Below are 26,964 nucleotides of genomic sequence, written 5' to 3'. Positions count from 1 at the left end.
TCATTAGTGATTGATCTCTGCTCTCTTCCACAGCATGTCTTTTTCCTGGTTCTCTCCCTCAGCCCCAACCAGTCCCAGCAGAAGACTGCCCCTCCCTGAGCCTGGTTCTGCTGGAGGTTTCTTCCTGTTAAAAGGGAGTTTTTCCTTCCCACTGTCGCCAAGTGCTTGCTCACAGGGGGTCGTTTTGACCGTTGGGTTTTTCCGTAATTATTGTGTGGCCTTGCCTTACAACATAAAGCGCCTTGGGGCAGCTGTTTGTTGTGATTTGGCGCTATATAAATAAAATTTATTTGATTTGATTTGAATATAAACAAAAAAAAACAAAAACATACAACCCACTGGATGTGAATCCGCTCCATTCAAAAGCTTTGATTACCAGTCAGAGACCTTACCACTGAGCTACGGAGCTGTTCTTTAAAAGCTGTGGGAATCTGCCTCATATCAAGAAGGACATGGAAGAATTACAAAAAAAAATTAAATCACACACCATAGAAAAACACCGCATTTATCAAGCGAGCAATACAAATATCTGTCAGTTCCTCTGTAGATGGCCCATGGTCACTGACATACAGTCAAGAAATTACATGAATGAGAAGCAGTTTGCTCGTCTCATTCATGTACACATGTGCTGGCATGTCTCCAACCGGCCACGCGCGTGTCTTGTGGACGATGCGCCGCAGGGCCCAGTGTCTTGTGGGACAGACCTCACGTGGGTGATGTGACAGTGAGATCACCTGCTGCGTGTTCTGATCTGACGGTCCGTTTTAACCTGGGAGCAGCTTGTCCATGTGCGCGCCATGCGTGCGCTCACTTGCTGCAGCACGTCGCCACAGTGATATATGTTTTTATTTATGTCCACTTGATAACAGCAAAAAGACACACGTGCGTCACAGTGGGCAGTTGTTTGTCCATGTCCCTCCAAACACAGTACGTGGTGTCCAGTTGGATTGTCCAGATCCACAGATTTCCACAGCTGCTTCAGTGGGAGGACACACCTCCTGTCATCTCAGCACACACACCAAAGCCACACTCGTGTGGGACTTAGACAAATTTCTCTGCAAGTATGAAAGTGATTGTCTGCAGTCTATTATTGTGCCAAGAGTGCGACTGGTCACACATTTCACACGGTGCACACTTTATCTTTCAGGTGGTTCTGTGCACAAATAGTTGTAGCAACAGGTGTACAAGGCATTGGAGACAGGGATGACATTACACGGTGTGCACTTCGTCTAAACTTTGCACTATGTGTGAAGGGGCCCTAAAACATGCACATTAAGCCTGCCAGTGCCTCACACAGTACGACTTAATAGAACGCTGCACTTGTATGTTGACGTTGTATGTTTGTGTTGGGTGAGTATTATGTGTGTACATGCGTGAAATGTGACACCGCCAGTGAATGGCAAATGGTGCTGAGGACACTGTGCAAAGCTGAAGGAGACCATAGCAGCATCTACTGGTATGACGTGCATGTTCTTCACGTCTGCTGTTTAAAAACCAGCTCATCACCCATATGTGATAATCAAGTCGCACGCTGTCATAACATATTGTATCATAAACAGCAGGCGTGAATAACATGCAGGTCATTAACAGTGACTGAGAGTCAGTCAATACCCAACAGCTGTCCCTCGTCTGTGGGGTGTCAGGTGTCTCCTCAGCACTCTCTGAGTAACGTCAGCATGGCAGATAGGATCTGGTTACTTCTGGTGCATTACCATTAACGACAATTTGGACTCCTCATTAAAGTCCATTGTGTACAAGCAGAATAACTACAACATGGCTAAATCATGATGATTTTTCATTTATTTAGGTTAATCTTTTCTTTTGTTTTTTTGTTTGTTTGTTTTGTTTGTTTGTTGTTGGTTTTTTTGTCCTGTGCTGTTTCAAGGTTTCAAGTTACTTTTGGAGGTGTTCAGTGTAATCCATGGTCCACAGGAGGAGTGTGTTCGTGCACTGAGGAATGGTCACCTGTTGGGTATTTCTCCAGGTGGCGTGCGGGAGGCGCTCTTCAGTGATGAGACCTACCCCCTGCTTTGGGGCAAACGCAAAGGCTTTGCTCAAGTCGCTATAGATTCTCAAGTGGTATGTTGTTCTTCCTGTATACTGTTGACCTTTCTCATCAGTCATTTAAAATTTATCACAGAGTGTTTTGATTCCTGTTAAACTCCAGAGTTTTCTTGCAATTTATGCTCACTTGTAGCATTGGGAACACTTTTCTTTCTTACTTGGAACAGTATGAGCATGATAACATTGCAGGGTTAGGGCATTTCAGGCCAGACAGCATAGCATTGTTTTTCATGTTAATGTTGCCAGGCTTGACACTGACCTGTAATATGTCCAACCTTTAACTCAGATGGATAGGTGTGTGTCTGCTTTCCACACCTGGAGACAGTGTTTGTCCTCGTGTTTATTTGCAGACGTGGTTGAGCTCCATTTTTTTAATGTTGGGACAGTGAGTGAAGACTCTTTTAGAGAGTCTGTCTAGACATCTACAACATAATCCAGTGTAGATTTTTCTTCATGCTTGAAATTATTATTGCCTTGCTGGAAAAAATGTCAAATGCATAGTGATTTACACATGGTATCAGGTTTCTTCCCAGGATTTCCCTGTATTTTTCTGTATTCATGTTAAGCCCCATTTACACACAGACGGTAAGAGCTCCCGGAAGCGTCCCGGAAGAGTTTTTGGCTGTCTTAAGGATCACACGCCGTTGTTAACGCTGGCACTAGGGTGTGTGGCTTAGTTCCATCTTTATCGGGAATCGTCGAAAAAATTATTCAACATGTCGAATAATTCCGGGAGCGCTCCCGGAGACCTCCCATGACAACAGCGACAACGCGAACAATGGCGTTTGATACTTTTTAATCGCCGTTTCATCCTGCCGCTTCCTGTAGTGCCGCAGTTCTCGTCACGCCGCGATGACCAATCAGGGACTGAATATGTAGTGACGTGGAGATGTCTGGAGTTTGAAGATGTGAACATGTCCTGTATCTGGTAGCAGCCTGTGAGCAGGACTTATGTCTCTTTTGTCCTTTATTTTACAATCATGACAGAGTTTTTGGAGCAAGCAGCAGCACCACAGCAGTGTGGAGCGGAGTTTCTTTTTCTTTTTCTTTTTATTTTACGTGCATGTGCGTGAGAATCGTCCTGGAGATTATTTTGCTTATTAGCTACACAGCTGTATAATAAAGCAAATGGTGACTGGCTTCTAAACACAATTATGACAGAGGTTTTTTGGGGAAAGAGCGAGGAGGAGCCCCGCTGCAAACAGCAGCAGCAAGGAGCGGAGTTTCTTTATTTCTTTCTCTTTTTTTTTACGTGTGTGCGAGCGAATTGTCTGTAGAGAATATTTTATTAATTAACTACACAGATGTATAATAAAACAAATGATGACTGGTTTCTAAACAATTATGACAGAGTTTTTGGGGGGAAAGAGCAAGGAGGAGCCCCGCTGCGCGTGCTCCGCCCCTTTCCACCGCGAAAACTGCCGGAACTACCGCGAACTTCGGTCTACGTACTACCCGCTGACAAAACCGTCTATGTGTAACCAAGCCTTTAGCCTCACAAGTCTGTTAGGTCTGCATCAGAGAAGCGTCCCTGCAGTGTGATGCTGACGCCACCATACTTTCTCTTCACTGTGGTGTTTTTATCATCATGCAGTGATTAGCTTGTTGCAGATTCTTTCAGTTGACTTCATTCTTGTACATATACTTTCAAACTCCTGCTGACAAGTTAAAGACTTGTCTGTGGTGTTTATATCCTGCCATATGTTGGCAGTGCTCCCCATATGTTGGCTATACTATGTCCATCCATCCATCCATCCATTTTCTTCCGCATTATCCAGAGTCAGGTCGCGGGGTCAGCAGCTCAAGCAAAGCTGCCCAGACCTCCCGATCCACACACACCTCCCCCAGCTCCTCCGGGGGAACTCCAAGGCGTTCCCAAGCCAGCCGAGAAATGTAGTCCCTCCAGCGTGTCCTGGGTCCCCGGGGCCTCCTCCCAATGGGACGTGCCCGGAACACCTCTCCAGCGAGGCGTCCAGGGGGCATTCGGAAAAGATGCCCGAGCCACCTCAACTGACTCCTTTTGATGTGGAGGAGCAGCGGCTCGACTCTGAGTTCCTCCCGAGTGACCGAGCTCCTCACCCTATCTCTAAGGGATTGCACAGCCACCCTGCAGAGGAAACTCATCTCGGCCGCTTGTACTCGCAATCTCGTTCTTTCGGTCATGAGTCAAATCTCATGACCATAGGTGAGGATTGGAACGTAGATCGATCGGTAAATCGAGAGCTTTGCCCCCCTACTCAGCTCTCTGTTCACCACGATCGTCCGATACAGCGACCGCATCACTGCAGATGCTGCACCGATCCGTCTATCGATCTCACGCTCCATCCGTCCCTCACTCGTAAACAAGACCCCGAGATACTTAAATTCCTCCACTTGAGGCAAGGACACTCCACCGACCTGAAGAGGGCAAAGCACCTTTTTCCAGTCGAGAACCATGGCCTTGGACTTGGAGGTGCTGATTTTCATCCCGGACGCTTCACACTCGGCTGCAAACCGCCCCAGTGCACGCTGAAGGTCCTGATTTGACGAAGCCAACAGAACCACATCGTCCGCAAACAGCAGAGACGAGATTCTGTGGTTCCCAAACCAGACCCCCTCTACACCCTGGCTGTGCCTAGAAATTCTGTCCATAAAAATAATGAACAGAACGGGTGACAAAGGGCAGCCCTGGCGGAGGCCAACATGCACTGGAAACAGGTTTGACTTAATACCGGCAATGCGAACCAAGCTCCTGCTGCGGTCGTACAGGGACCGGATAGCCCTTAGCAAAGGACCCCGGACCCCGTACTCCCAGAGCACCCCCCACAGGGTGCCCCGAGGGACACGGTCGAACTCCTTCTCCAGATCCACAAAACACATGTGGACTGGTTGGGCAAACTCCCATGAACCCTCGAGCACCCGATGGAGCGTGTAGAGCTTGTCCAGTGTGCCGCGACCAGGAAGAAAACCACACTGCTCCACCTGAATTCAAGGTTCAACCATCGATTTAATTCTCCTCTCCAGTACTCTGGAATAGACCTTACCGGGGAGGTAAGGTCTATTCCAAGGTCTATCACACTCCTCAGCTATACGATGTCTGTTAGAAAAGTATCCGACCTTTTTATTTTTTTCAAAAACCTGATGGATTTGAATCACGTGTGCTTGCATGAGCCAACCTTGAACCTTTGTGCGCATGCATGATTTTTTTCACGCCTGTCGGTTGCGTCATTTGCTTGTAAGCAGCCTTTGTGTGAGGATAGGTGTAGTCTCTCGTCGTTTTTTTCTTTGCAAGGAAATGGCGGAACGACTGGAGCAGCGCGACTGCATCAGATTTTGTCAGAAACTGGGCGACAGCCAGGTGGAAAGTATTCGGATTATTCAGACGGCTTTCAGCGATGATCCTATGGGCATCACACAGATTACGGAGCGGTACAACCGGTTTAAAGACGGCCGCACAACGGTGGAGAGCGAGCCACGCTCCGGGCGGCCATCAACATGCAGAAATGACCAGATCATTTCCAAAGTGAACTCTGTGGTGATGCGGGACTGTCGTGTGACTATCCGAGAAATTGTGGAAGAGGTGGACATCAGCACTTTTTGGGCACATTCCACTTTGACAGAAGATTTTGCAATGAAAAGAGTTGCAGCGAAATTAATCGGCATGAAGCTGATGACGCAGCAAAAGCGCCTTTGTGTTGAAGCCTCACAGGACATGCTGTAACATGCCCAGCTCTTCCACCATTCGGAAGATTCAGATGGCTTTCGGTGGCTTTTCAGTCGTGTGACTATCCAAGAAATTGTGGACGAGGTGGGCATGTCACAACATGTCCTGTGAGACTTCAACACGAAGGCGTTTTTGCTGCGCCATCAGCTTCGTGCCAAAGCCATCGGCATGAATTTCGCTGCAACTCTTTTCATGGCAAAATCTTCTGTCACAGTGGAATGTGCCGAAAAAGTGCTGATGTCCACCTCTTCCACAATTTCTCGGATAGTCACACAACGGTCCCACATCACCACAGCATTCACTTTGGAATGATCTGGTCATTTCAGCATGTTGATGGCCGACCGGAGCACGGCGCGCTCTCCACCATTGTGCGGCCATCTTTAAACCAGTTGTACCGCTCCTTAATCTGTGTGATGCCCATAGGATCGTCACCGAAAGCCGTCTGAATAATCCGAATGGTTTCCACCTGGCTGTCGCCCAGTTTCTGGCAAAATTTGATGCAGTCGTGCTGCTCCAGTCGTTCCGCCATTTCCTTGCAAAGAAAAAACGAAGAGAGACTACACCCATCCTCACACAAAGGCTGCTTACAAGCAAATGACGCAACCGACAGGCGCGAAAAAAATCACGCATGCGCACGAAGGTTCAAGGTTGGCTCATGCTAAATGCACGTGATTCAAATCCATCAGGTTTTGAAAAAAATAAAATGGTTGGATACTTTTCTAACAGACCTCGTACTTGGGCACTCAGATAAATTCAGACCCACCCAGGAAGACAAAATCAAAATTCCACTTTTTTACAGTCAGTAATTTTACAGCGCACACAGACCATCTGCTCTGCAACTCCAAATACCCCATCACATACGTGTGATTCACTCAGCATGCATTATCAGCTGAGGCATTTTCTTGCAATTATTCTTTTGTCACCCTTCCTCAGATACATGATGATACAGTTGTGCCATATCAGAGTAACGCAGTGTTGCATTAGTATATTACAGAAGAACTACAGTGCACACATTATGGTGTGCAGCAGAGGAGCGGGAACTGTGCAGCGCTGCAAGGCTGTCCCGTCTGTCCCCTCTGTCCGTCTGTCCATCTCTCCGTCTGTGATTGATACAGAGTTCTGCAGTCAGAGAGGAGTAAATGAGGCTTATTTGTTTTGAGCACTCAAAGGGCCACAAGATGTAATTAGTTGCCATGCTTGATTAGTTTGTGCACATCTGTGCTGCACCAAGTTGAGCATGCACAGAGAATTTAAATAAAAAATGGCACTGTGGGTGAGACAATAACTGGGTGTTTATGTGAATAACAGCAAAGCAACATTTGAGTACGCAATACACTCACCAGCCACTTTATTAGGTACACCTTGCTAGTACCAGGTTGGACCTTTGCCTTCAGAGCGGTCTTAATTCTTGGTGGCATAAATTCAACAAGGAGTTTGGAACATTCCCCAGAGATGTTGGTCCATATTGATATGATAACATCAGTCTGCCCATTTTCCTCTGACCTCGACAAGGCATTTTTGTCAACACAACTGCTGCTCACTGGATAGCTTTTCTTTTTCGGACTACTCTGTAAACCCTAGAGATGGTTGTCTGTGAAAATCCCAGTAGATCAGCAGTTTCTGAAATCCTCAGACCACCCCATCTGGCACCAACAACCATGACACATACAAAGTCACTTAAATCCCCTTTCTTCCCCATTCTGGTCTTGGCCATGGTGATTAGGTGATTAGGTTGGAGTGTGATTGATTGTGTGTACAGGTGTTTTTTATGCAAGTAACAAGTTCAAACAGGTGCAATTAATGCAGGTGAAGAGTGCAGAATAGGAGGGCTTCTTAAATACAAACCAACAGGTCTGTGAGAGCCAGAATTCTTGCTGGTTGGTTGGTGATCGACTACTTATTTCATGCAATAAAATCCATCTTAATTATTTAAAATCATGTGATTTTCTGATTTCTTTTTATTATTTTTTTATTCTGTCTCTTTGAAGTGTACCTACGATATAAATTACAGACCTCTCCATTCTTTGTAGGTGGGAAAACTTGCAATATCACCAGTGGATCAAATACTTATTTGCCTCACTGTACATAACTGTCATTTCTGTGTTTCGTGTCATCACAACATTACCACTTTGTGCTAGAGATTATTGTGTTTGTCATGATGATCTATTTGGTATCTGCCTTACCTATTCACCCCATGAGTGGTCAGAGGGAGAAGAGAAGAAAAAATAGCAACAAGATTAGAAGTATTACAAACAGTTAAAACATTCATTTTAGCCTTTTCGTTAGATATCGTGAGTAGCACCGCAATGGGAAACAGATCTGCAGGTTTCTTCACTGGCATTGACTGGCATAGGTGTATAATCACTAGGCAATGTTTTTCCTTTCACATGGATTAAGTTCTATAAAGTCCATATGTATTTCTTCAAACGGTGTATTGCAAACCTCTCTTAGGACGTACATTTCCTTGTGCATTGTGTTGTGCAACCCAAACAAGCTAAAAAAAGGTTTTTTCATTTAGAATAATTTGTAAAAACTAAAAAGAAAAGTTTTTCATTTAGAATAATTGGTAAATCCAATAATATGTAAATCCATAAGTAGCAACTGTGTGCTAACTGTGCTAACTCCTATTGAGACATGGCAAAGCCTATGGCTCAAAATGGCGGCCCATCTGTGCAAATTTCCAGTGATGTGTGCTAACACTTGCCTACTGCTACGTGTTTTAATAACATCATTGTTTTTAATCATACAATGATTCTTGAAATGCTCAACCAAATCTCAGACATTTGAATGTCAGGCTTTTGGACTATATGTATTCGATAGTACAGGTCACACAGAGAAAGAGAAACAGAAAATATTGTCATATTCAATATTCTGCTTTGCAAGATTTAATATTCAGTTTTGTAAGCACCTTGTAGAGGCAGGCTCCCCTTGATCAATGCTTTAAGATGGCAGTCAGATGTACTGAATATGTTTGTTCTCATATAACTCTTGTGTGATCCCAAACAGCTGTTTCGAGCTGACTTCAGCCATCTTGTCACACGCTTATCGTTTTCACTCCAGTCCTTAGTCCAAGACTCATTTTTCTAGTCTCCAGAACAACAGCCTTTCTTCTACACTTTCTCAACCAATGTTTCAAATTTCTTTCTTGCTTACAAGTCATTTTCAATACAATAGTACTTTAACAATGTTTAATACTGATAATTCTTTTGGCTTTCTGTAAACAAACAAAAACTACGCTTACTCTATATTGTTTTTCATTATTTGTTATTTATTCAGCAAATAAAGTGGTTAATGCGCTTGGTTTCAGTGCGGAAGGTTCCCGGTTCAAACTCCACCCCTGCCACATTTCTCCATGTAATGTGGAGTTGCGTCAGGAAGGGCATCCGGTGTAAAACTTGTGCCAGTTCAACACACAGAACACATACCTTGGATTTGCTGTGGCGACTCCGAGCAGCCGAAGGCACTTACTGTTATTTGTTCAACATAGTCCATTAAAACTAATGAGGTGGTTCGATGTTTCCTGACTCCCTGTTACAATCCACAAGGTGTTTGGTATTTAACCAGGAAATCATTTACCCTTTTTGCAAATACCTTTCCCCAAAATTTCTAGAAATCATGGTAACAAGAAGCTTAGCCAAGAGCGGGGGGTTTCAAAGTGTGGGAGAGTGAGCTCCCCCCTGGAGAACAAATGAATAGCTGCCCCCCCTTCCCACCGACACATATACACACAATTTCAACATCTTTGTTTTTTTAAATTCTTTTACACATGTTCAACACATTTTAAATGTATTTATGTCTATGCATTTTACAGTCTTTGTAAACATTTTAAACATTTTATAGAACTTTCTATTCTTTCACACATTTTACACCCTTTTCAAACATTTTAAATGTTTTTAAAAAACTTTCTAAATGTTTCTGACATAACTAACACATTTTAACATAAATAATATTAATTAAACTTTTATACATATTTAGTCTCTCATCTAGTCTCAGCTCTTGATTAGTGCGAGCAATGAGTCTGGGTCTTTGATGCGCACAGGTGAGTGATGCGGGGATGCACTGTGGAGACGAGCAAATGAAGATCGTCCTCTACTTTCTAATTTTTTTGGTTGCCCCAAACTTTGTCTTCTCACTGGTAGATTTACGCATGTCTCACAGTTTGAAAACCACTGGCAAGACATCTGGGAAGCTCTTATGTAGTCATGAGGCCCCAGAGGAGTTTGGTGCTGCTGATACTTTGGCAGGAGAATGAAGGTCCAAGTCCTAGTACTTCATGCCTGACTGTGTGCCTGTGATTTTTGGGCATAGGTCCCTTTGGAGGATCCTTGGGTAACAGGGGAATGACTTTGTGTCAAACGAGTGCTTACGTAGGGACGAAGATGAGGAGTGTCACTTGCATTGTGAGGGCACATCAGTTTTGGCATTTTGGCTTTGTGGCGTGTTTCTCTATGTGATCCAGTAAAAAGGTCCCTTTGTTTTGAGGACCACAGTGGCTGCAGAAGACCAAAGACATGCCCATGTTTCACCTGGATGCAACACACAGATGGTTGCTTTTGAGAGGATGTAGATTGACTGATTATCTGCCTTGGTGGTTGGCATCCAGCACCCATGGTGGTTCTGTGGTGTGGATGCCTCAAAGTGTGACACCAGCTTAGCTCCCAGACTTGGCTTGACTTGTATTAACAAATCATGTTATTCACAGATGAGTTGTTTTTAATGAGTGATACAAAACTGGAACTATCTGGCATCTGTGTCATCATTTCATCTCTTCTGGAATAAGTCTGGTGGTAACTGGCATCGTGGTCCAGTGTTCTGACCTGCTCACTGTGCTGAAACCTTATAAAAATAGTAGACCATATTTCCATGGTAATGTACACAATTTGATTAGATTTCACTAAGCAGTTGCAGCCTCTGGACAAACGTTTGTCAGATTAAATTATTTTAATCTGTGATCATTTATCTCCTGAGATTGATCTGACATTATCAGAGATTATCGCAATGCAGGCAGGAGTTACGACTGCTGTTAATAATGTCATCTGAACTCCCCCCCAATGTAAAATATCATCTATTGTCTGAATGCAGTGTGTTTTGTAATTTTTTGTTCTTTGTGTTTTCATTCAGTAATCTTGTCTTTTATCTCTTGGTTTTCCTTTCAGCCACTAATTCCAATGTTTACTCAGAATGTTCGGGAAGGCTTCAGATCTCTGGGAACACTCAGTAAGTGTTCGTGAAAGCAACTCGTTTGTTTGCATGTTCACGCTCATTTGTTTTTAATCTCGACCACACAGACGAGAGGGGAAATACAGTTCTATGCAAAAGTGTGGGCACCCCTGATAATTTTCATGATTTTCCTTTATAACTCATTGGTTGTCTGGATCAGAAATTTCAGCTAAATATATCATATAGCAGACGAACACAGGGTTACCTGATCCAGCCCTAACTATAAGCTTTAGCAAAAAGGAAAGTTTTAAGCCTAATCTTAAAAGTAGAGAGGGTGTCTGTCTCCCTGATCTGATTGGGAGCTGGTTCCACAGGAGAGGAGCCTGAAAGCTACTACTTCTACTCTTACCCTGAACCATCCCTTAGTTATGCTGCTGTAGACTTAGACTGCTGGGGGGTTCCCATGATGCACTGAGTGTTTCTTTCTCTTTTTGCTCTGTATGCACCACTCTGCATTTAATCATTAGTGATTGATCTCTGCTCCCCTCCACAGCATGTCTTTTTCCTGGTTCTCTCCCTCAGCCCCAACCAGTCCCAGCAGAAGACTGCCCCTCCCTGAGCCTGGTTCTGCTGGAGGTTTCTTCCTGTTAAAAGGGAGTTTTTCCTTCCCACTGTCGCCAAGTGCTTGCTCACAGGGGGTCGTTTTGACCGTTGTGGTTTTTACGTAATTATTGTATGGCCTTGCCTTGCAATATAAAACGCCTTGGGGCAACTGTTTGTTGTGATTTGGCGCTATATACATAAAATTGATTGATTGATTGATTGATTGATTGAACTCCATAATTAACCTTAGTCTGTGAAGAAGATTCTCCATTTACATGAACAAATTGTAATCTATTAGATAAATATGATTCAAACCACCGCAGCGCAGTGCCTTTAATACCTATGGCATGCTCTAATCTCTGTAATAAAATTTTATGGTCAACAGTATCAAAAGCAGCACTGGGGTGTAACAGAACAAGCACAGAGATGAGTCAACTGTCTGAGGCCATAAGAAGATCATTTGTAACCTTCACTAATGCTGTTTCTGTACTATGATGAATTCTAAAACCTGACTGAAACTCTTCAAATGGACCATTCCTCTGCAGATGATCAGTTAGCTGTTTTACAACTACCCTTTCAAGAATTTTTGAGAGAAAAGGAAGGTTGGAGATTGGCCTATAATTAGCTAAGATAGCTGGGTCAAGTGATGGCTTTTTAAGTAATGGTTTAATTACTGCCACCTTAAAAGCCTGTGGTACATAGCCAACTAATAAAGATAGATTGATCATATTTAAGATCAAAGCATTAAATAATGGTAGGGCTTCCTTGAGCAGCCTGGTAGGAATGGGGTCTAATAGACATGTTGATGGTTTGGATGAAGTAACTAATGAAAATAACTCAGACAGAACAATCGGAGAGAAAGAGTCTAACCAAATACCGGCATCACTGAAAGCAGCCAAAGATAACGATACGTCTTTGGGATGGTTATGAGTAATTTTTTCTCTAATAGTTAAAATTTTATTAGCAAAGAAAGTCATGAAGTCATTACTAGTTAAAGTTAAAGGAATACTCGGCTCAATAGAGCTCTGACTCTTTGTCAGCCTGGCTACAGTGCTGAAAAGAAACCTGGGGTTGTTTTTATTTCTTCAATTAGTGATGAGTAGTAAGATGTCCTAGCTTTACGTAATTAGTTAAACAAAATTGGGCAGGTGAATAAATTTGGGCACCCTTGTCATTTTATTGATTTGAATACATTTAGCACTAATTATTGGAACACAAAATTGGTTTGGTAAGCTCATTGACCCTTGACCTCCTTACACAGGTGAATCCAGTCATGAGAAAGGGTATTTAAAGTGGCCATTTGCAAATGTTTCCCCTCTTTGCATCTCTTTTAATGAGTGGCAACATGGGAGCCTCTAAACAACTCTCAAATGACCTGAAAACAAAGATTGTTCAACATCATGGTTTAGAGCAGAGGTGGGCAATCATGTGCCGTGAAGGGCCGAGACGCTGCAGGTTTTCCTTACTACCAGTCACCTCAGCAGGTGATTTCATTGACGATCAGGTGTTTATGTTCATGGGAGAAGCTCATCAGCAAATCACCTGCTGAGATGATTGGTTGCAAGGAAAACCTGCAGTGTCTCGGCCCTCGCTGCCCACCCCTGGTTTAGAGGAAGGATACAAAAAGCTATCTCAGAGATTTCAGTTGTCAGTTTCCATTGTGAGGAACATAGTGAGGAAACAGAAGATCACAGGCACAGTACTAGTTAAGGCCCGAAGTGGCAGGCCAAGAAAAATCTCAGATAAGCTGAAGTGAAGGATGGTGAGAACAGTCATAGTCAACCCGCAGACCTGCTCCAAAGACCTACAACATGATCTTGCTGCAGATAGTGTCTCTGTGCATCGTTCAGCTATACAGCTTACTTTGCACAAGGAGATGCTGTAATGCAGAGGAAAGCCTTTTCTGCGTACACGCCACAAACAGTCGCGTGAGGTATGCTAAAGCACATTTGGACAAGCCAGCTTCATTTTGGAATAAGATGCTGTGAACTGATGAAACTAAAATTGAGTTATATGATATATTTAACTGAAATTTCTGATCCAGACAACCAATGATTTATAAAGGAAAATCATAAAAATTATCAGGGGTGCCCAAACGTTTGCATACAACTGTATTTTGTTGGTGCAGGTTTGAAGCATTGCGCTGGCTTTTGGGGATGTGATGGTCTAGGGGTTAAGCATTGGGCTTGAGACCAGAGGATCCTCAGTTCAAATCCCAGCCTGACTGGACAATCACTAAGGGCCCTTGGGCAAGGTCCTTAATCCCCTAGTTGCTCCCGGTGTGTAGTGAGTGCCTTGTATGGCAGCACCCTGACATTGGGGTGAATGTGAAGCATCATTTGTCTTTACAAATGATGCTGTCTCATGCAAATGGAAAAGCACTATATAAATGCAGTCCATTTACCATTTACATCACCAATAGGTGGCAGGTTGCACCCTGTCAGGTAGTCCTTCTTTCTTCCTAGCAAGTATACTTCATCTTGCTTGCGTAAAGCGGCCATAGTCATTAGTAAATCAGAAATGGAAGAAACCACAACACCTGTCACCAACTAAACCTTGATTTACCTGAAAAATAGAAAACTGGAAAACATTAGTGGATTGAGTATACCCTAAATCACTGTCTATTATGAGAAAATTTCAGAGATATTAGTTTCTAGTAGTGGTGAAACAAATGAGAGGGTGAGAGTTCAATATTTCTAAAAACAAAACAAAAATTAGCATCATATAAGGGTCACCCTAGTGTTCCAGGCACATCCACCTGGGAGGAAACCCCGGGGAAAACCCAGGACAAGGTGGAGAGATTATAGTATGTCACCACACTGGCCTGGGAACGCCTCGGAATCCCCCAGTCAGTGAGGTGGTTAATGTGGCCTAGGAAAGGGACGTTTGGGGCCCCCTGCTGGAGGTGTTGTCCCCCAACCTGATCACAGGGGCTGTTGAAGATGAGTGAGTGAGGATCAGCATCAAGAAAGCACCACAGTCGAAATTAAAAACAAAAGGAATTAGCCCCTCATGTGTGAAGTGAGAAATGATTGACCAAAGAAATAAATCAATTAAAAAAAAAAACTAAACATCTGAAACATTTTAATTTGAACAAACTCTTCTTCTTTTACCACGAAGCTGTGATTAGTGAAGCAGCAGTTTCTCCATTCACAGCTTCTGTCTCATCACATTGCTGTGGCTTTGATCCTCTTTATCTCTCTCCACCTTTGCTCAGAGTTTTTTCGATGGGTGTATGAGAGATTTCGTCTTCCTATAGCTCCTATTTATGGTGGATTCCCTGTAAAGTTTCGTACCTTCCTGGGTGATCCCATCCCTTATGACCCCAACGTCACTGCTGCAGAGCTTGCAGAGAAAGTGAGTAAGAACAAAGTCCATGTCTGCTGCACAACATGTTTTCTCTTCCTTCTTTCACAAAGCCAAACCCAATTAAACCACCTTTCCATAAAGAATTAGGTGAGTCCTCTGACCTGTGTCAAGGGCAACTAGAATAGGCATTATCATGATGTTCAAGCAGCATGCTTGTTTTGTTCAGCCATCCAAACCAAGTGAACTGAAGAAGAAGAAGCAAGTGTTGCACTCTACTACCGCTATGTCACCTCCGCTAATATGCCATTACTGTTCCGTTCGCCTCCGCTGGCCTCCACTGGCTTAATGTGCACACCACCTCCTCTGTATTCCTTGGGTATGAAGAAATACGTAGAAATATGAAGAAAGAAGGAAAATGTAGCAATGACTTAGGTCAAGTTTATTTTGGCGGCGTCACGTGATGTTGAGTCCTTGATCAGCTCCACCAAGCTACACCTCTGCTCTGGGGAATGTGCTACCAGTGTGCCCACCCGCCAAGAATTTTTTTTCACTTCACATCACAGTGTGAATGGACCAAAAAAGGTGGAAACAAGTGGAATCTCTTCCATGCTGCTACCACTGTGCAGCAAGATTAAAAGAAAAAAAAAGGGAGATAAAATTTTGCACTTCCCCCAAAGTAGAGAAGCTTGAATCTTCGACTGGACTGGTTGCTTGACGCGAGGACATTTCGCTTCAAATCGCAGAAGCTTCCTCAGCTAAAATTCTTGCTCTGGTAGTCTGACTTCTGTATTGACTCTTGTAGAGAAGAACAAACAGAAGCTGGAAAAAGCTGGAGTTTTAAACCTAACCAGACCCCTCCTACCAAGAAGCAGACTGCTATTGGCTAGTGACTAAACAATTGCTTTAATTAGCACCTATTGTGCTCTAGTTAGCACCCTCCTAATGACAGGGTAGCTGTCCCTCCTAACGATTGGACAGACGGCTCGCCTGACGTGTCTCATGATGTGAATGACTCATTCCTATGAGCAAAAGACTGAAACTGCTTTGACCTGAGTACCCCATTGTAGACAGGGGACAAAGTGTGTCTCAGACCCCCTCCCCGGTAAAGGTTGGGTTTCAGCTGTTTCACATACAATGCCTCCTTCACCCCTCTTTCAAACCATTTCTTCTCTCTGGCTAAGATTTTAACTTCCTTGTCCTCAAACGTGGTTAGTGTCTTTAAGGTGGAGATGAACTGCAGACTGAGGTCCACTGGTGCCCTCTCTGTGGTGCTGGTATAGCCTTTTGTGTAACGGCTGCTTAGTCTCACCTATGTAGTGTTCGTTACAGTTTTCCCTGACATCTGATAGAATACACTGCACTGCTCTGTTTGTAACTAGGGATCCTGTCTTTAGGGTGAACTAATTTCTGTCACAAGGTGTTAACAGATTTAAAGTAAACTGGGATTTTGTGCTGTCTGAAGATCCTCTGTAGTTTTTCCCCTACTCCTGCTAAATAAAGGAGAGACACTCCTCTTCTTCTTGTCTCCGTCTCCTGTCTGTCTGGTCTCTTCAAAGAGAGGCCTGATTTGGAAAATAATGGAATACGAGGGCTGTCAATAAAGTTACGGTCCTTTTTATTTTTTTCAAAAACTATATGGATTTCATTCATATGTTTTTACGTCAGACATGCTTGAACCCTCGTGCGCGTGCGTGAGTTTTTCCACGCCTGTCGGTGACGTCATTCGCCTGTGAGCACTCCTTGTGGGAGGAGTCGTCCAGCCCCTCGTCGGAATTCCTTTGTCTGAGAAGTTGCTGAGAGACTGGCGCGTTGTTTGATCAAAATTTTTTCTAAACCTGTGAGACACATCGAAGTGGACATGGTTCGAAAAATTAAGCTGGTTTTCAGTGAAAATTTTAACAGCTGATGAGAGATTTTGAGGTGATTCTGTCGCTTTAAGGACTTTTCACGGTGCGAGACGTCGCGCTGCGCTCTCAGGCGGCGTCGTCAGCCTGTTCAAGCTGAAAACATCCACATTTCAGGCTCTATTGATCCAGGACGTCGTGAGAGAACAGAGAAGTTTCAGAAGAAGTCGGTTTCAGCATTTTATCCGGATATTCCACTGTTAAAGGAGATTTTTTTAATGAAAGACGTGCGGACGGGTCCGCGCGTCGGGACGCAGCCGCCGCGACGCTCCGCCACAGGAAAAACACCTCTGTTGAAAGCCTTAAGGACAAGTTGGAACATGTCCTGTCTGTTAAACAATTTCTCATATACTCACTCCACTGAAAGCCATCAAAAGCCACCTGGATTTTACAAATGGTTATCAACACGGAGGTGTTTTTCCTGTGCCGCCGCACCGCGTCGGCTGCGTCCCGACGCGCGGACCCGTCCGCACGTCTTTCATTAAAAAAATCTCCTTTAACAGTGGAATATCCGGATAAAATGCTGAAACCGACTTCTTCTGAAACTTCTCTGTTCTCTCACGACGTCCTGGATCAATAGAGCCTGAAATGTGGAGGTTTTCAGCTTGAACAGGCTGATGACGCCGCCTGAGAGCGCTGCGCGACGTCTCACACCGTGAAAAGTCCTTAAAGCGACAGAATCACCTCAAAATCTCTCATCAGCTGTTAAAATTTTCACTGAAAACCAGCTTAATTTTTCGAACCGTGTCCACTTCGATGTGTCTCACAGGTTTAGAAAAAATTCTGATCAAACAATGCGCCAGTCTCTCAGCAACTTCTCAGACAAAGGAATTCCGACGAGGGGCTGGACGACTCCTCCCACAAGGAGTGCTCACAGGCGAATGACGTCACCGACAGGCGTGGAAAAACTCACGCATGCGCACGAGGGTTCAAGCATGTCTGACGTAAAAACATATGAATGAAATCCATATAGTTTTTGAAAAAAATAAAAAGGACCGTAACTTTATTGACAGCCCTCGTATGTATGATGATGAAGACTGGTGTCTTCACTGATGTCTTCCTTGTATGAACCTCAGAAGTCGTTTCTATGCTTTGGGTGTGCCCCTGCATGTACGTAAAGATGACTGTGGAGAAGTTGAGGGAAAATTGTATGAAATCTGAATTGATAGCAGAATTTGTGAGTTTTAAACAACAGAAGAATATCTGCAAAACCAGAGGAGTGCAGTGGTACGGCAGCAAGGAAGGAGGAACCAAATGGACGTGCCAAATATGCAGAGGCACGTTGAAGAGCAGTGAGGCAGGATTTCACTAAAGTCAGATGAAAGTAAACATCAAGGCTCCTGGATGGCAACTGCCAAGGACCCTTTCATGCCCCCACCTCTCAGAAGTAAAAACCTGTCAGCTGCAACCAGGTAAAACATGGACACCCAATTGTCCTTCTCCAGCCGCTAGGATCCTCAACACTGAGGCATCTGCAGCGTTACCATTCGCGCACTGCAGTGCATGAATCAAGCACAAAAATGAGCATTCACAGAAAATGATAAGTGTTTAAAAACAAAGGTGAGGGGTGGAAAGTTCATCTCTCTGACGCCTATAATTTAGCTTTTCATCCATACACAGAGACCCACTCACTGCATGTGACTCCACTGACCCCACAGACACATGCTGTCACTCACAATGCTTCTGTTCCTTGTTGTATAGGTACGGATGGCAGTTCAGTCTCTGATTGATCAGCACCAACAGATCCCTGGGAACATCCTGCGAGCCTTGCTGGAGCGATTCCACACCACATACAGAGGTCATTAATGTCTGCATGACAAGATCGTGGAGACAAAAAGGCTCCGGTGCCTACAGTTTGTAGGTTTGGGTGGTTAAGTTAAAATTATTTGCACAGGTTTGATTACAGGGTGACATGCGCACACACACACACACACACACACACACACACACACACACTTTCCTTCTTACATACCTCCTTAATGTTCTTTGTAGCATGTGACCTTATTTTTCGTGTCCTCTGCTTGTTCCCATGATCACGACGTTTGAAGGCAGACAGAATTTTACTGAGGAGCTGTTACATTAACACTGTTGAGTGATGAGTTACTGTTCCCTGTCAGTGTGACAGTATTGTTACTTTCTTTAATGACTTTCTTTTCACCATACAACTTAAACTGTTGAATTATTAAATTGTAAATTTTGGTATATTTGAAGTCCTGTGGTCTAAAGACAAACATAGATATCCAGCTTCATGAGTTTGTATTGGCACAACGTGCAGAGGTAGACGGTGCAGTCATCTCTGCCACAGAATCCACCAACTGACACAGGAGGAGGTTTGATCTTTGTGATGTCATAAGGCTGGTTCTTGGAATACAGATAGAGATGAATGCTTTTGATTGATATCCAGCTCTGTCTTATAATTTAAGTACCCTAAGTAACTAAGTCCTTTACCATATATTCATTTAATTTGGCTTATTTCTGGTGGTTAGAATTGCTTAATGTGTCTTTATAATTTACATTAAATGAACTAGTCATATTATGACTGTTAAACTATTTGGAAGCAGATGTGTATCACAAACAATATTTGACTGAAACTTTAGTCAGAATCCAGCTTTGGGAGACAACAGAACCCATTGATGATGTTGCTTCTGTTTGTTACATGGGAAACAAGGTACCAGTAGATTCTCACAAATCCAAAAAGACCAAGCATTCATGATATGCATACTCATAAGGCTATGAAATTGGGCTATTAGTAAAAAAAAGTAGAAAAAGGGGTGTTCACAATAATAGTAGCATCTCCTGTTGACACTACAAACTCAAAACTATTATGTTCAAACTGCTTTTTTAGCAATCCTGTGAATCACTAAACTAGTATTTAGTTGTATAACCACAGTTTTTCATGATTTCTTCACATCTGCGAGGCATGGAGTCAACTAATTTGTGGCACCTTTCAATTGTTATTCTACTCGGAGGGCCAAGCTTTTCTCTTCTACCTGTAAAGCCCACGGAGAGTCAAATGACCCTGGCTAGCTGACTTGGCTAGCCACATTCTTGTGTTTGCATATTTGCTGTATGTGTGTTCTGAGACTTCCTTGTTTACATAACAGAAGTAGCTCTCCACAGGGGATCTTGGAGTCATTTGACTATTCGTGCACTTTAGAGGTAGATTGGTCATTTGACCAGACCTTGGCCTTCTGGGTGTTAACAACATTCCACAATTCATTCACATTTCTTGGTTTTGCTTCAGAAACAGCTTTTTTGATGTCACCCCACAAGTTCTCAATTGGATTTAGGTCCGGGGATTGGCAGGCCACTCCAAAACATTAATTTTGTTGGTTTGGAACCAAGATTTTGCTCCTTTACTAGTGTGCTTGGGGTCATTGTCTTGTTGAAACACCCATTTCAGGGGCATGTCCTCTTCAGCATAAGGCAACATGACCTCTTCAAGTAATTGACATATCCAAACTGATCCATGATACCTGGTATGCGATATATAGGCCCAAAACCATAGTAGGAGAAACATGCCCATATCATGATGCTTGCACCACCATGCTTCACTGTCTTCACTGTGAACTGTGGCTTGAATTCAGAGTTTGGGGGTCGTCTCACAAACTGTCTGCAGCCCTTGGACCCAATAAGAACAATTTTACTCTCATCAGTCCACAAAATATTCCTCCATTTCTCTTTAGGCCAGTTGATGTGTTCTTTGGCACATTGAACACCCCCTTTTCTACTTTTTTTACTAATAGACCAATTTCATAGCCTTAAGAGTGTGCATATCATGAATGCTTGGTCTTGTTGGATTTGTGAGAATCTACTGAATCTACAGGTACCTTGTTTCCCATGTAACAATAAGAAATATACTCAAAACCTGGATTAATCTTTTTAGTCACATAGCACTACTATTATTCTGAACACTACTGTATATTCTAAAAAATAATGTAGATATATTGTGAATTTATTACACGTCAACATTATGTCATATTTGGAATGCAGAGCAGCAGGTAAAGCGAAGTGAAGTTGCCACAGGTGTGCAACGTTCAGTCTCATTCCTACCAGCAATAAATCAATGCAGCTTAAACCTTGTGATACATTTTAACATGATTTGAATTACAGTTTTACTAACAATATTAAAAAAATTAAGTCTTGAAAAAATAGGTGGATAAGCGACTAGACAGCAAAAGACATGCCAAAGCAAAGTGATGTGAACATTTCACATGTGGCACCAGTTTAAAAAATCATCTGAAAGTTTGATTGTTAGATGAATGAAGTTCAGTTCTTCAAAGACACTGCAGTGCATTGTGGGCCATATCACTAAACCCTGGAGAGTGATTTGGACTGTCCGGTATTATGGGTGGATGTGAGATGGTGTTCATCTAAGGTTATTTTCTGAGCAGCAAAAAAAACCCAAACAAACAAAAAAAGCAAGACAGTCCCATGAATGCCTTTGATTGTTGCAGACAAACCTAGTAATCATTTGTTCACCTTTTTTGTGCCATTGTACACAATTGCACTACATGGATTGAAACTTAAAGTACTTGAAATATTTCATTTAGTCCGTCACCGCTGTCAGCATTGTAGTGCGGACCAACAAACTGTACGTAGACCACCACAGTCTCAGTCAGCTTCCAAACCCACGCTGCTTCAGTTTGACTGTGGTGATAAATCCATCCAGCGGTTGTGTAGCAGAGCATCTGGAAAATCACCTATCAAATGTATAAGTGCCATGCATACTGCGCTTCTGTTTTTTAGATTTTTTTTTTTTATTAAAATATTAACACAACAACACGCAGCAGCACCTGATAATAATGTGCTAATATTACCATAAAACATCATGTGGTATAGAGAATACCGCTCGTTGGAGCGCCGAGGGCCGATCATCAGCCCACCCCCTTTTTTTGAAGAAAGTTGGTTAAGTGCCCACCTGAAATTAAATTAAAATACAAGGAACACATTTAATGAATGAGAAAAAGAAAAAAAATTGACACAAACTGGTGAGTTATTTGTGATTTATTTTTTATTTATAATGTTCTTAATATTTCACTGGCATAATTGCACATTATTAAGGGGAACCCATGTCTGTTTTTAAGGGCCTCCCTGTAGATTCAGTGCCTTCTGGCTTTTAGGAGCACAGAAAAATCAAATGAATTTAGTCAAGAAAGGGATCCTGAGTAAACCTGTGGATCTCCACAAGTCAGTTTCCTTTTTAGTTACACAAACCCTGTTGTTGGCCCCCTGTGGTAAATATCCTATAAGTAGTCACTTTGACGAGTCAATTCAGGAACAGCTGCTGTCTTAATTTACACTAAGAAGTGCAAAACATTATGGTACTGTTCTGATAGAGCAAATAAAATTGAAATAAATTCCTCTGTTAAACATTACTTTGGTTTCATAAAATGTGTGAAGTTTGCAACATTTGAGTTGGAAGATTTTTAGTCATAAGGAAAGAGAATGATGATTTACACTTTGGGTTTGTTTGTACATAGGCAACAATAGGCTTAGTGGTACATAGGCAACAATAGGCTTAGTGGTTAGCACTGATGCTTCACAGAAAGAAGGTCATAAGATCGATTCCCATCTGTGGCCTTTCTGTGTGGAGTTTGCATGTTCTCCCCATGTTTGTGTGGGTTCTCAGATTTTTTCTGAATGCATTCCAAACAGTCAGACTCATTCACGCGGCCATCCTGAATGCAGAGCACCTGCACCCAACTCTCGAGTTGTGTTTGAGGTGGAAAAAGCTCAAAAGGTGGTTGAAGTGCAGTATGACCAGTCTGACTGCATTCTAAGCATTTGAAATGGCAACTCAACAGCATTCGGAGCATTTTGATCGTGTTTGAGGGATCCTTGCAATGGTCCATGCACACCAAATCCTGCTGGCACCTCCCGTTGGTGGTCCAGATGAGCTGGACTTCACCTTGGTGCATCATGTTTGGGGTGCGCAAAGGAAATATAGTAATGTACAAAGTCTGTGGCACACAGTCATTATGTGCATCAGACGTGAACATTGCGTAATTACACCGAAAACGCTGTGTCACTGCGAGTTGAACTGTTTCAAAGCTGTGGAGCTGCGTGCACAGCTGAACAGGCTGTTACATCCATCATAAGAATGATATCCTCACTTATGGGTTAGACAATGTACCTGTAATAATATGTTCGACATGGCTTTAACACCCCGGTCAAATAATGTGTTGCGCTGCGGGCAGCATCACAGAGCCACGCTGTGAGCTGTCATGTCAACTGGATGATCGGCTGCGCCGTGTGTGTGTGCATAACAGCTGATCTCACCACTGTGTATGCGTGAGGCTCGATCAAATGATCGCTCAGCTGCGTGTGTGTGCTCATAACTTCTGCACGATCTGCTGCGCATGCGTGAGGCTGGATCAAATGATCACCCAGCTGCGTGTGTGTGCTCATAACTTCTGCATGATCTGCTGCGCATGCGTGAGGCTGGATCAAATGATCGCCCAGCTGCGAGTGTGTGTCCTCATATCAGCTGATCGCTTTGCTGCATGTGCGTAAGCCCGTCTGGACAGCTTATTTCCTGGTGGGTAAGTGAGAGAGAGAGAGAGGGCACACGTGCAATGGGGGGTTGCAGCTGTGTGATACATTAATGTCAGGATCTGCCTTACCTCTCCTTTGGTTTCCGTATTTTATCCAGTATATGAACTATGACAGACCTTTGACTATGTAATACAGGGTCCCCTGATCATGGGTTTACTGCAACGCACCGCGGACTGGTGGCTATTACCGGTAATAACGACTGTGGGTGTGCACATCTGTGCTCTCATATCCATAATAATCTGATCACATGCATTACATGCAGTACAGTGATGCAATAGTCAGGGGACCCTGTTTTAAATGTAATCAGTCCATAGTTTGGATGTCATTCGAAATCCAGCAGTGAGACACTGCAGGTCTTCAAAAGAGCAGACCACAGTGCTCGCTCTGCCACACCCCTCCCCTTGCTTGCCTTCCACCCAGACCTCGGGTGGCGAACAGCCACACACTTACGCCGTTGAAGGTGCATTCTGCATATTCCTGCTGCATTCTGCTGACATTGCGAGGTTTCGTGCTGTGTTCTGGCTGAATTCAACCTGCACTCTGGGTTTTCGTATTGTGTTCCGGCTGCAGATGACCTGGATACGAGAGCTGCTGCTCACCCAATGATTCATGATTGACCCAATGCGTGAATCATTCGAGGCGGCTTCAGCACACATTCTGGGTATTCGAACAGCATTTGTACACTGCTGTCTGTCCCTCACAACTGCGTCTCAAAGTTTGGCTTTTTTTCCCCATTTGCCCTGATTCGGCCTCATTTGTGCTCATTCATGCTAAGTGTGACGGGGCCTTGAAGGTTTCTGCTCATGACTGCTTGTACTGCAGACATCCTGTTTCATTGTTGCAGAGAGAAGACTGTGGGCCTCAACTGTTTGACTGGATCCAGCGTGTGGTTGTAGTATTTATTCCAGCTCAAATATTGATGTCATTTTATTAATGCATACTGAGCAGCAGGGGCGTAGGTTTGCATATGGACCATAGGGACAAGTCACAACCAATATTTTGGGATGGCAAAATAGTCCCTAGCAATATTTAGCATTTTTATTTATATAACAAAATCATTCACTATTTTTTTGCGAACTCGATACTATAATTTTAGTCGTCACGTTTGGTGTTTTCGACGTGCCAGAGTGACAGGGTTACCCATGTTGCAATTTCATTGGCTCACGTTCTTCTCACATGGACGTAAACAAAGCGCATCTCGTGGCAGGCAGTGCTTCATTTGTAAAGTGGGAGGTCCCGGAGCGCAGAGGATGGGTGGCTCCGGTGCAGTGTTGCCAGATGTACGATAATTATCGTATTTGTACGATAGTTTTGCCCTCTGTACGATGTACGATCTATAATGGGAAAAAACCCAATATGTACGATAATTTCAGTTGGTTGCCCAAACACGCATCTCTCTCTGACACCCAAGAATCATTTTGCAGGCGTTGCACTCAGGCGGCATCAAAGACACACCACACACAGGGCTGCTGCTGGCTTTGGGCTGCCGGGACAGTCATTTGAAAGCCCGCCCCCTCTCATACAAAGTAATGAGTTCCCATCCAATCTCTGCAGGACAGGAAGATTCCCCAACCAACATCTTTTTTTTTTTTTTCGAAACTGTATTTCAACAAATGCAATAACAAAGGAACAAAACACAAGAGCAAAGAGATATACAAGAAAAATAAAAAAAGTTCAAGTTCCTTATGGAGGTGTCAACATTTTTTCTGTGTTCAACAAAATCTGCACAAGTGGCCATGGCATCGGATGACGACAGCGACCTCGAGGTTGAATTCGACTCTTTCTAGTCTGGTAATTAACACGTTTGTGTTACTTCACAGTCTTGCTTGTGCATTTGCGTTCTTTTTGTGCCATAGTTTCCCCATTACTATAATTACTGTTTAAAAATGTGACATAAAATTCTTTGTAAATTAAAAAAACGCTAAAATAGCTACGTTGTATGCGTTTTGTTTGTGTACGATAATTTCTCCCAAAATACGATAATTTTGAGGTTTTGGTACGATAGTTTCATATTTCATATCTGGCAACACTGCTCCGGTGCAGAAAAACAAGAAGGGCGGGGGGGAGGGGTTGCGAACAATGCTGTGCGCCACACTTAAAATAAACTGCACACACCTTCACAAATGACACTAACACCCTGCCTTTTCCTCAAAAAATACTACATTTATGTTTGCTGTCTGTCTCTGTACTTTTCTGTCACTTTTGCGCTCTTTTTCATACTTTTCCCTCGTTTCAAAAGTCACCGAACGCACTTTACCGTAATATATGTAACATATAGCACACTGTTGGAAAGCACGGGTTCTTGGCTTGCTGTCAGTGTTGAAATTTTTCAGAGTGAGGGCTTACATGAGAACTTACGGTAATGAGAATCAGCGGCGCACTAGTGTGAAACTTCCGTGTTTTTCCTCTGCGTTATGACATCACAGGCTTACGTTTACCGTAATACACCATATATATCATTGGAAATCCCTTTTTTTTTTTTTTTTGGCAAATTAGGTTGCCAGATACCTACAACTGCATTATTGATGAAGAGAATAGATTATACATCTTGTTTGCAAAAACTTTTTTTTTTTTTTTTTTTGTTAGCTCCACAAGTATTTTTTTGTTGTTGTCTTGTTCTCTCAGGTGTAGGCCTATAGAATAGATTCGTGATTTTGGGTGCAATTTTGTTATTTAAGCTATTTGTTTGTTTGCCTACACACTTAATATTGTAAATAAAGTGTTAAATTATTCAGCATTATGTCGTCATATGTTATGTATTATGCTGTACTTGTGCGTCTAATGGTATGAGTGGGTTAGGGGGTGGTGGTGGTGAGCAGGGGGGCCGGGGGGGGGTGGTATTGTCCCTACCAAAGCTGAGACCAAACCTACGCCCTTGCTGAGCAGTGTGTGTCATGTCTGAATAATTTATATTTCATTCAGCTTTGTAATGTGATGTTTGTTACACATGAACAGTGAAAATGTCATGTAGTACACGTGTGGACATTTGCATATATGTAAATATTGTGATTTAACAAATTACTTTGCACACATACAGTTGTGCTTAAACATTTATATACCCTGTCAGATTTTTTTTTTTTTCCCATTTTTCAGAGAATATGAACAATAACACAAAAACGTTTTTTACTCATGGTTAATGGTTGGATGAAGCCATTTATTGTCAAAGACCAGTGTTTCCTTTTTTTAAATTATAATGGGAACAGAAACTACCCAAATGACCCTGATCAATTGTTTACATACACCTGTTCTTAATACTGTGTATTGCCCCCTCTAACATCAATGACAACTTGGAGTCTTTTGTGGTGGTTGTGGACGAGGCTCTCTGATGGTAAAACTGCCACTGAATATGTCTTAGACTTTATTTACATCAGTTATGAAGAAATACAAACAATATGGCACTCTGTGGTAAATCTGTGTGCTGTAGACAGTTCTCAAAAACTGAGTGACTGTGCAAGAAGGAGAAGAGTGAGAAAAGCCACCAAGACACCCAGAAGATATTACAGGCTTATGTGGCTATGATTGGACAAATTGTGCACAGTGCAAGCTTTGCATTTTGTATCACCAGTTATACAGCTTCAGGATGAAGTGGTACAGAGGAGGAGTTTCTGAAAAAGAAGACTTGAAAGTTTAGCTGCAAATTAGCAGAAGGTACATCTGATCTGT

The 26,964-nt window shown here is 43.0% G+C and overlaps 1 protein-coding gene across 2 annotated transcripts in view; it reads left to right on the top strand.

Moving 5' to 3' along the window:
* The window catches only part of tmem68 (transmembrane protein 68), an 81,091-nt gene extending 62,393 nt beyond the window's left edge, over window positions 1-18,698 (top strand). For both annotated transcript variants that reach the window (XM_034182409.1, XM_034182408.1), the window contains 4 exons: window positions 1,886-2,079; window positions 10,924-10,984; window positions 14,748-14,887; window positions 18,445-18,698. In XM_034182409.1, coding sequence (XP_034038300.1) covers window positions 1,886-2,079; window positions 10,924-10,984; window positions 14,748-14,887; window positions 18,445-18,549 — 500 coding nt within the window. In that variant the 3' untranslated portion in view covers window positions 18,550-18,698. The remainder of the gene's footprint in view (window positions 1-1,885; window positions 2,080-10,923; window positions 10,985-14,747; window positions 14,888-18,444) is intronic.
* The last annotated feature ends 8,266 nt before the right edge of the window (window positions 18,699-26,964 follow it).

Source organism: Thalassophryne amazonica, chromosome 12 (assembly GCF_902500255.1).
Source record: "Thalassophryne amazonica chromosome 12, fThaAma1.1, whole genome shotgun sequence".
NCBI lineage: Eukaryota > Metazoa > Chordata > Actinopteri > Batrachoidiformes > Batrachoididae > Thalassophryne > Thalassophryne amazonica.
This window is presented reverse-complemented; position numbering and strand designations above follow the sequence as displayed.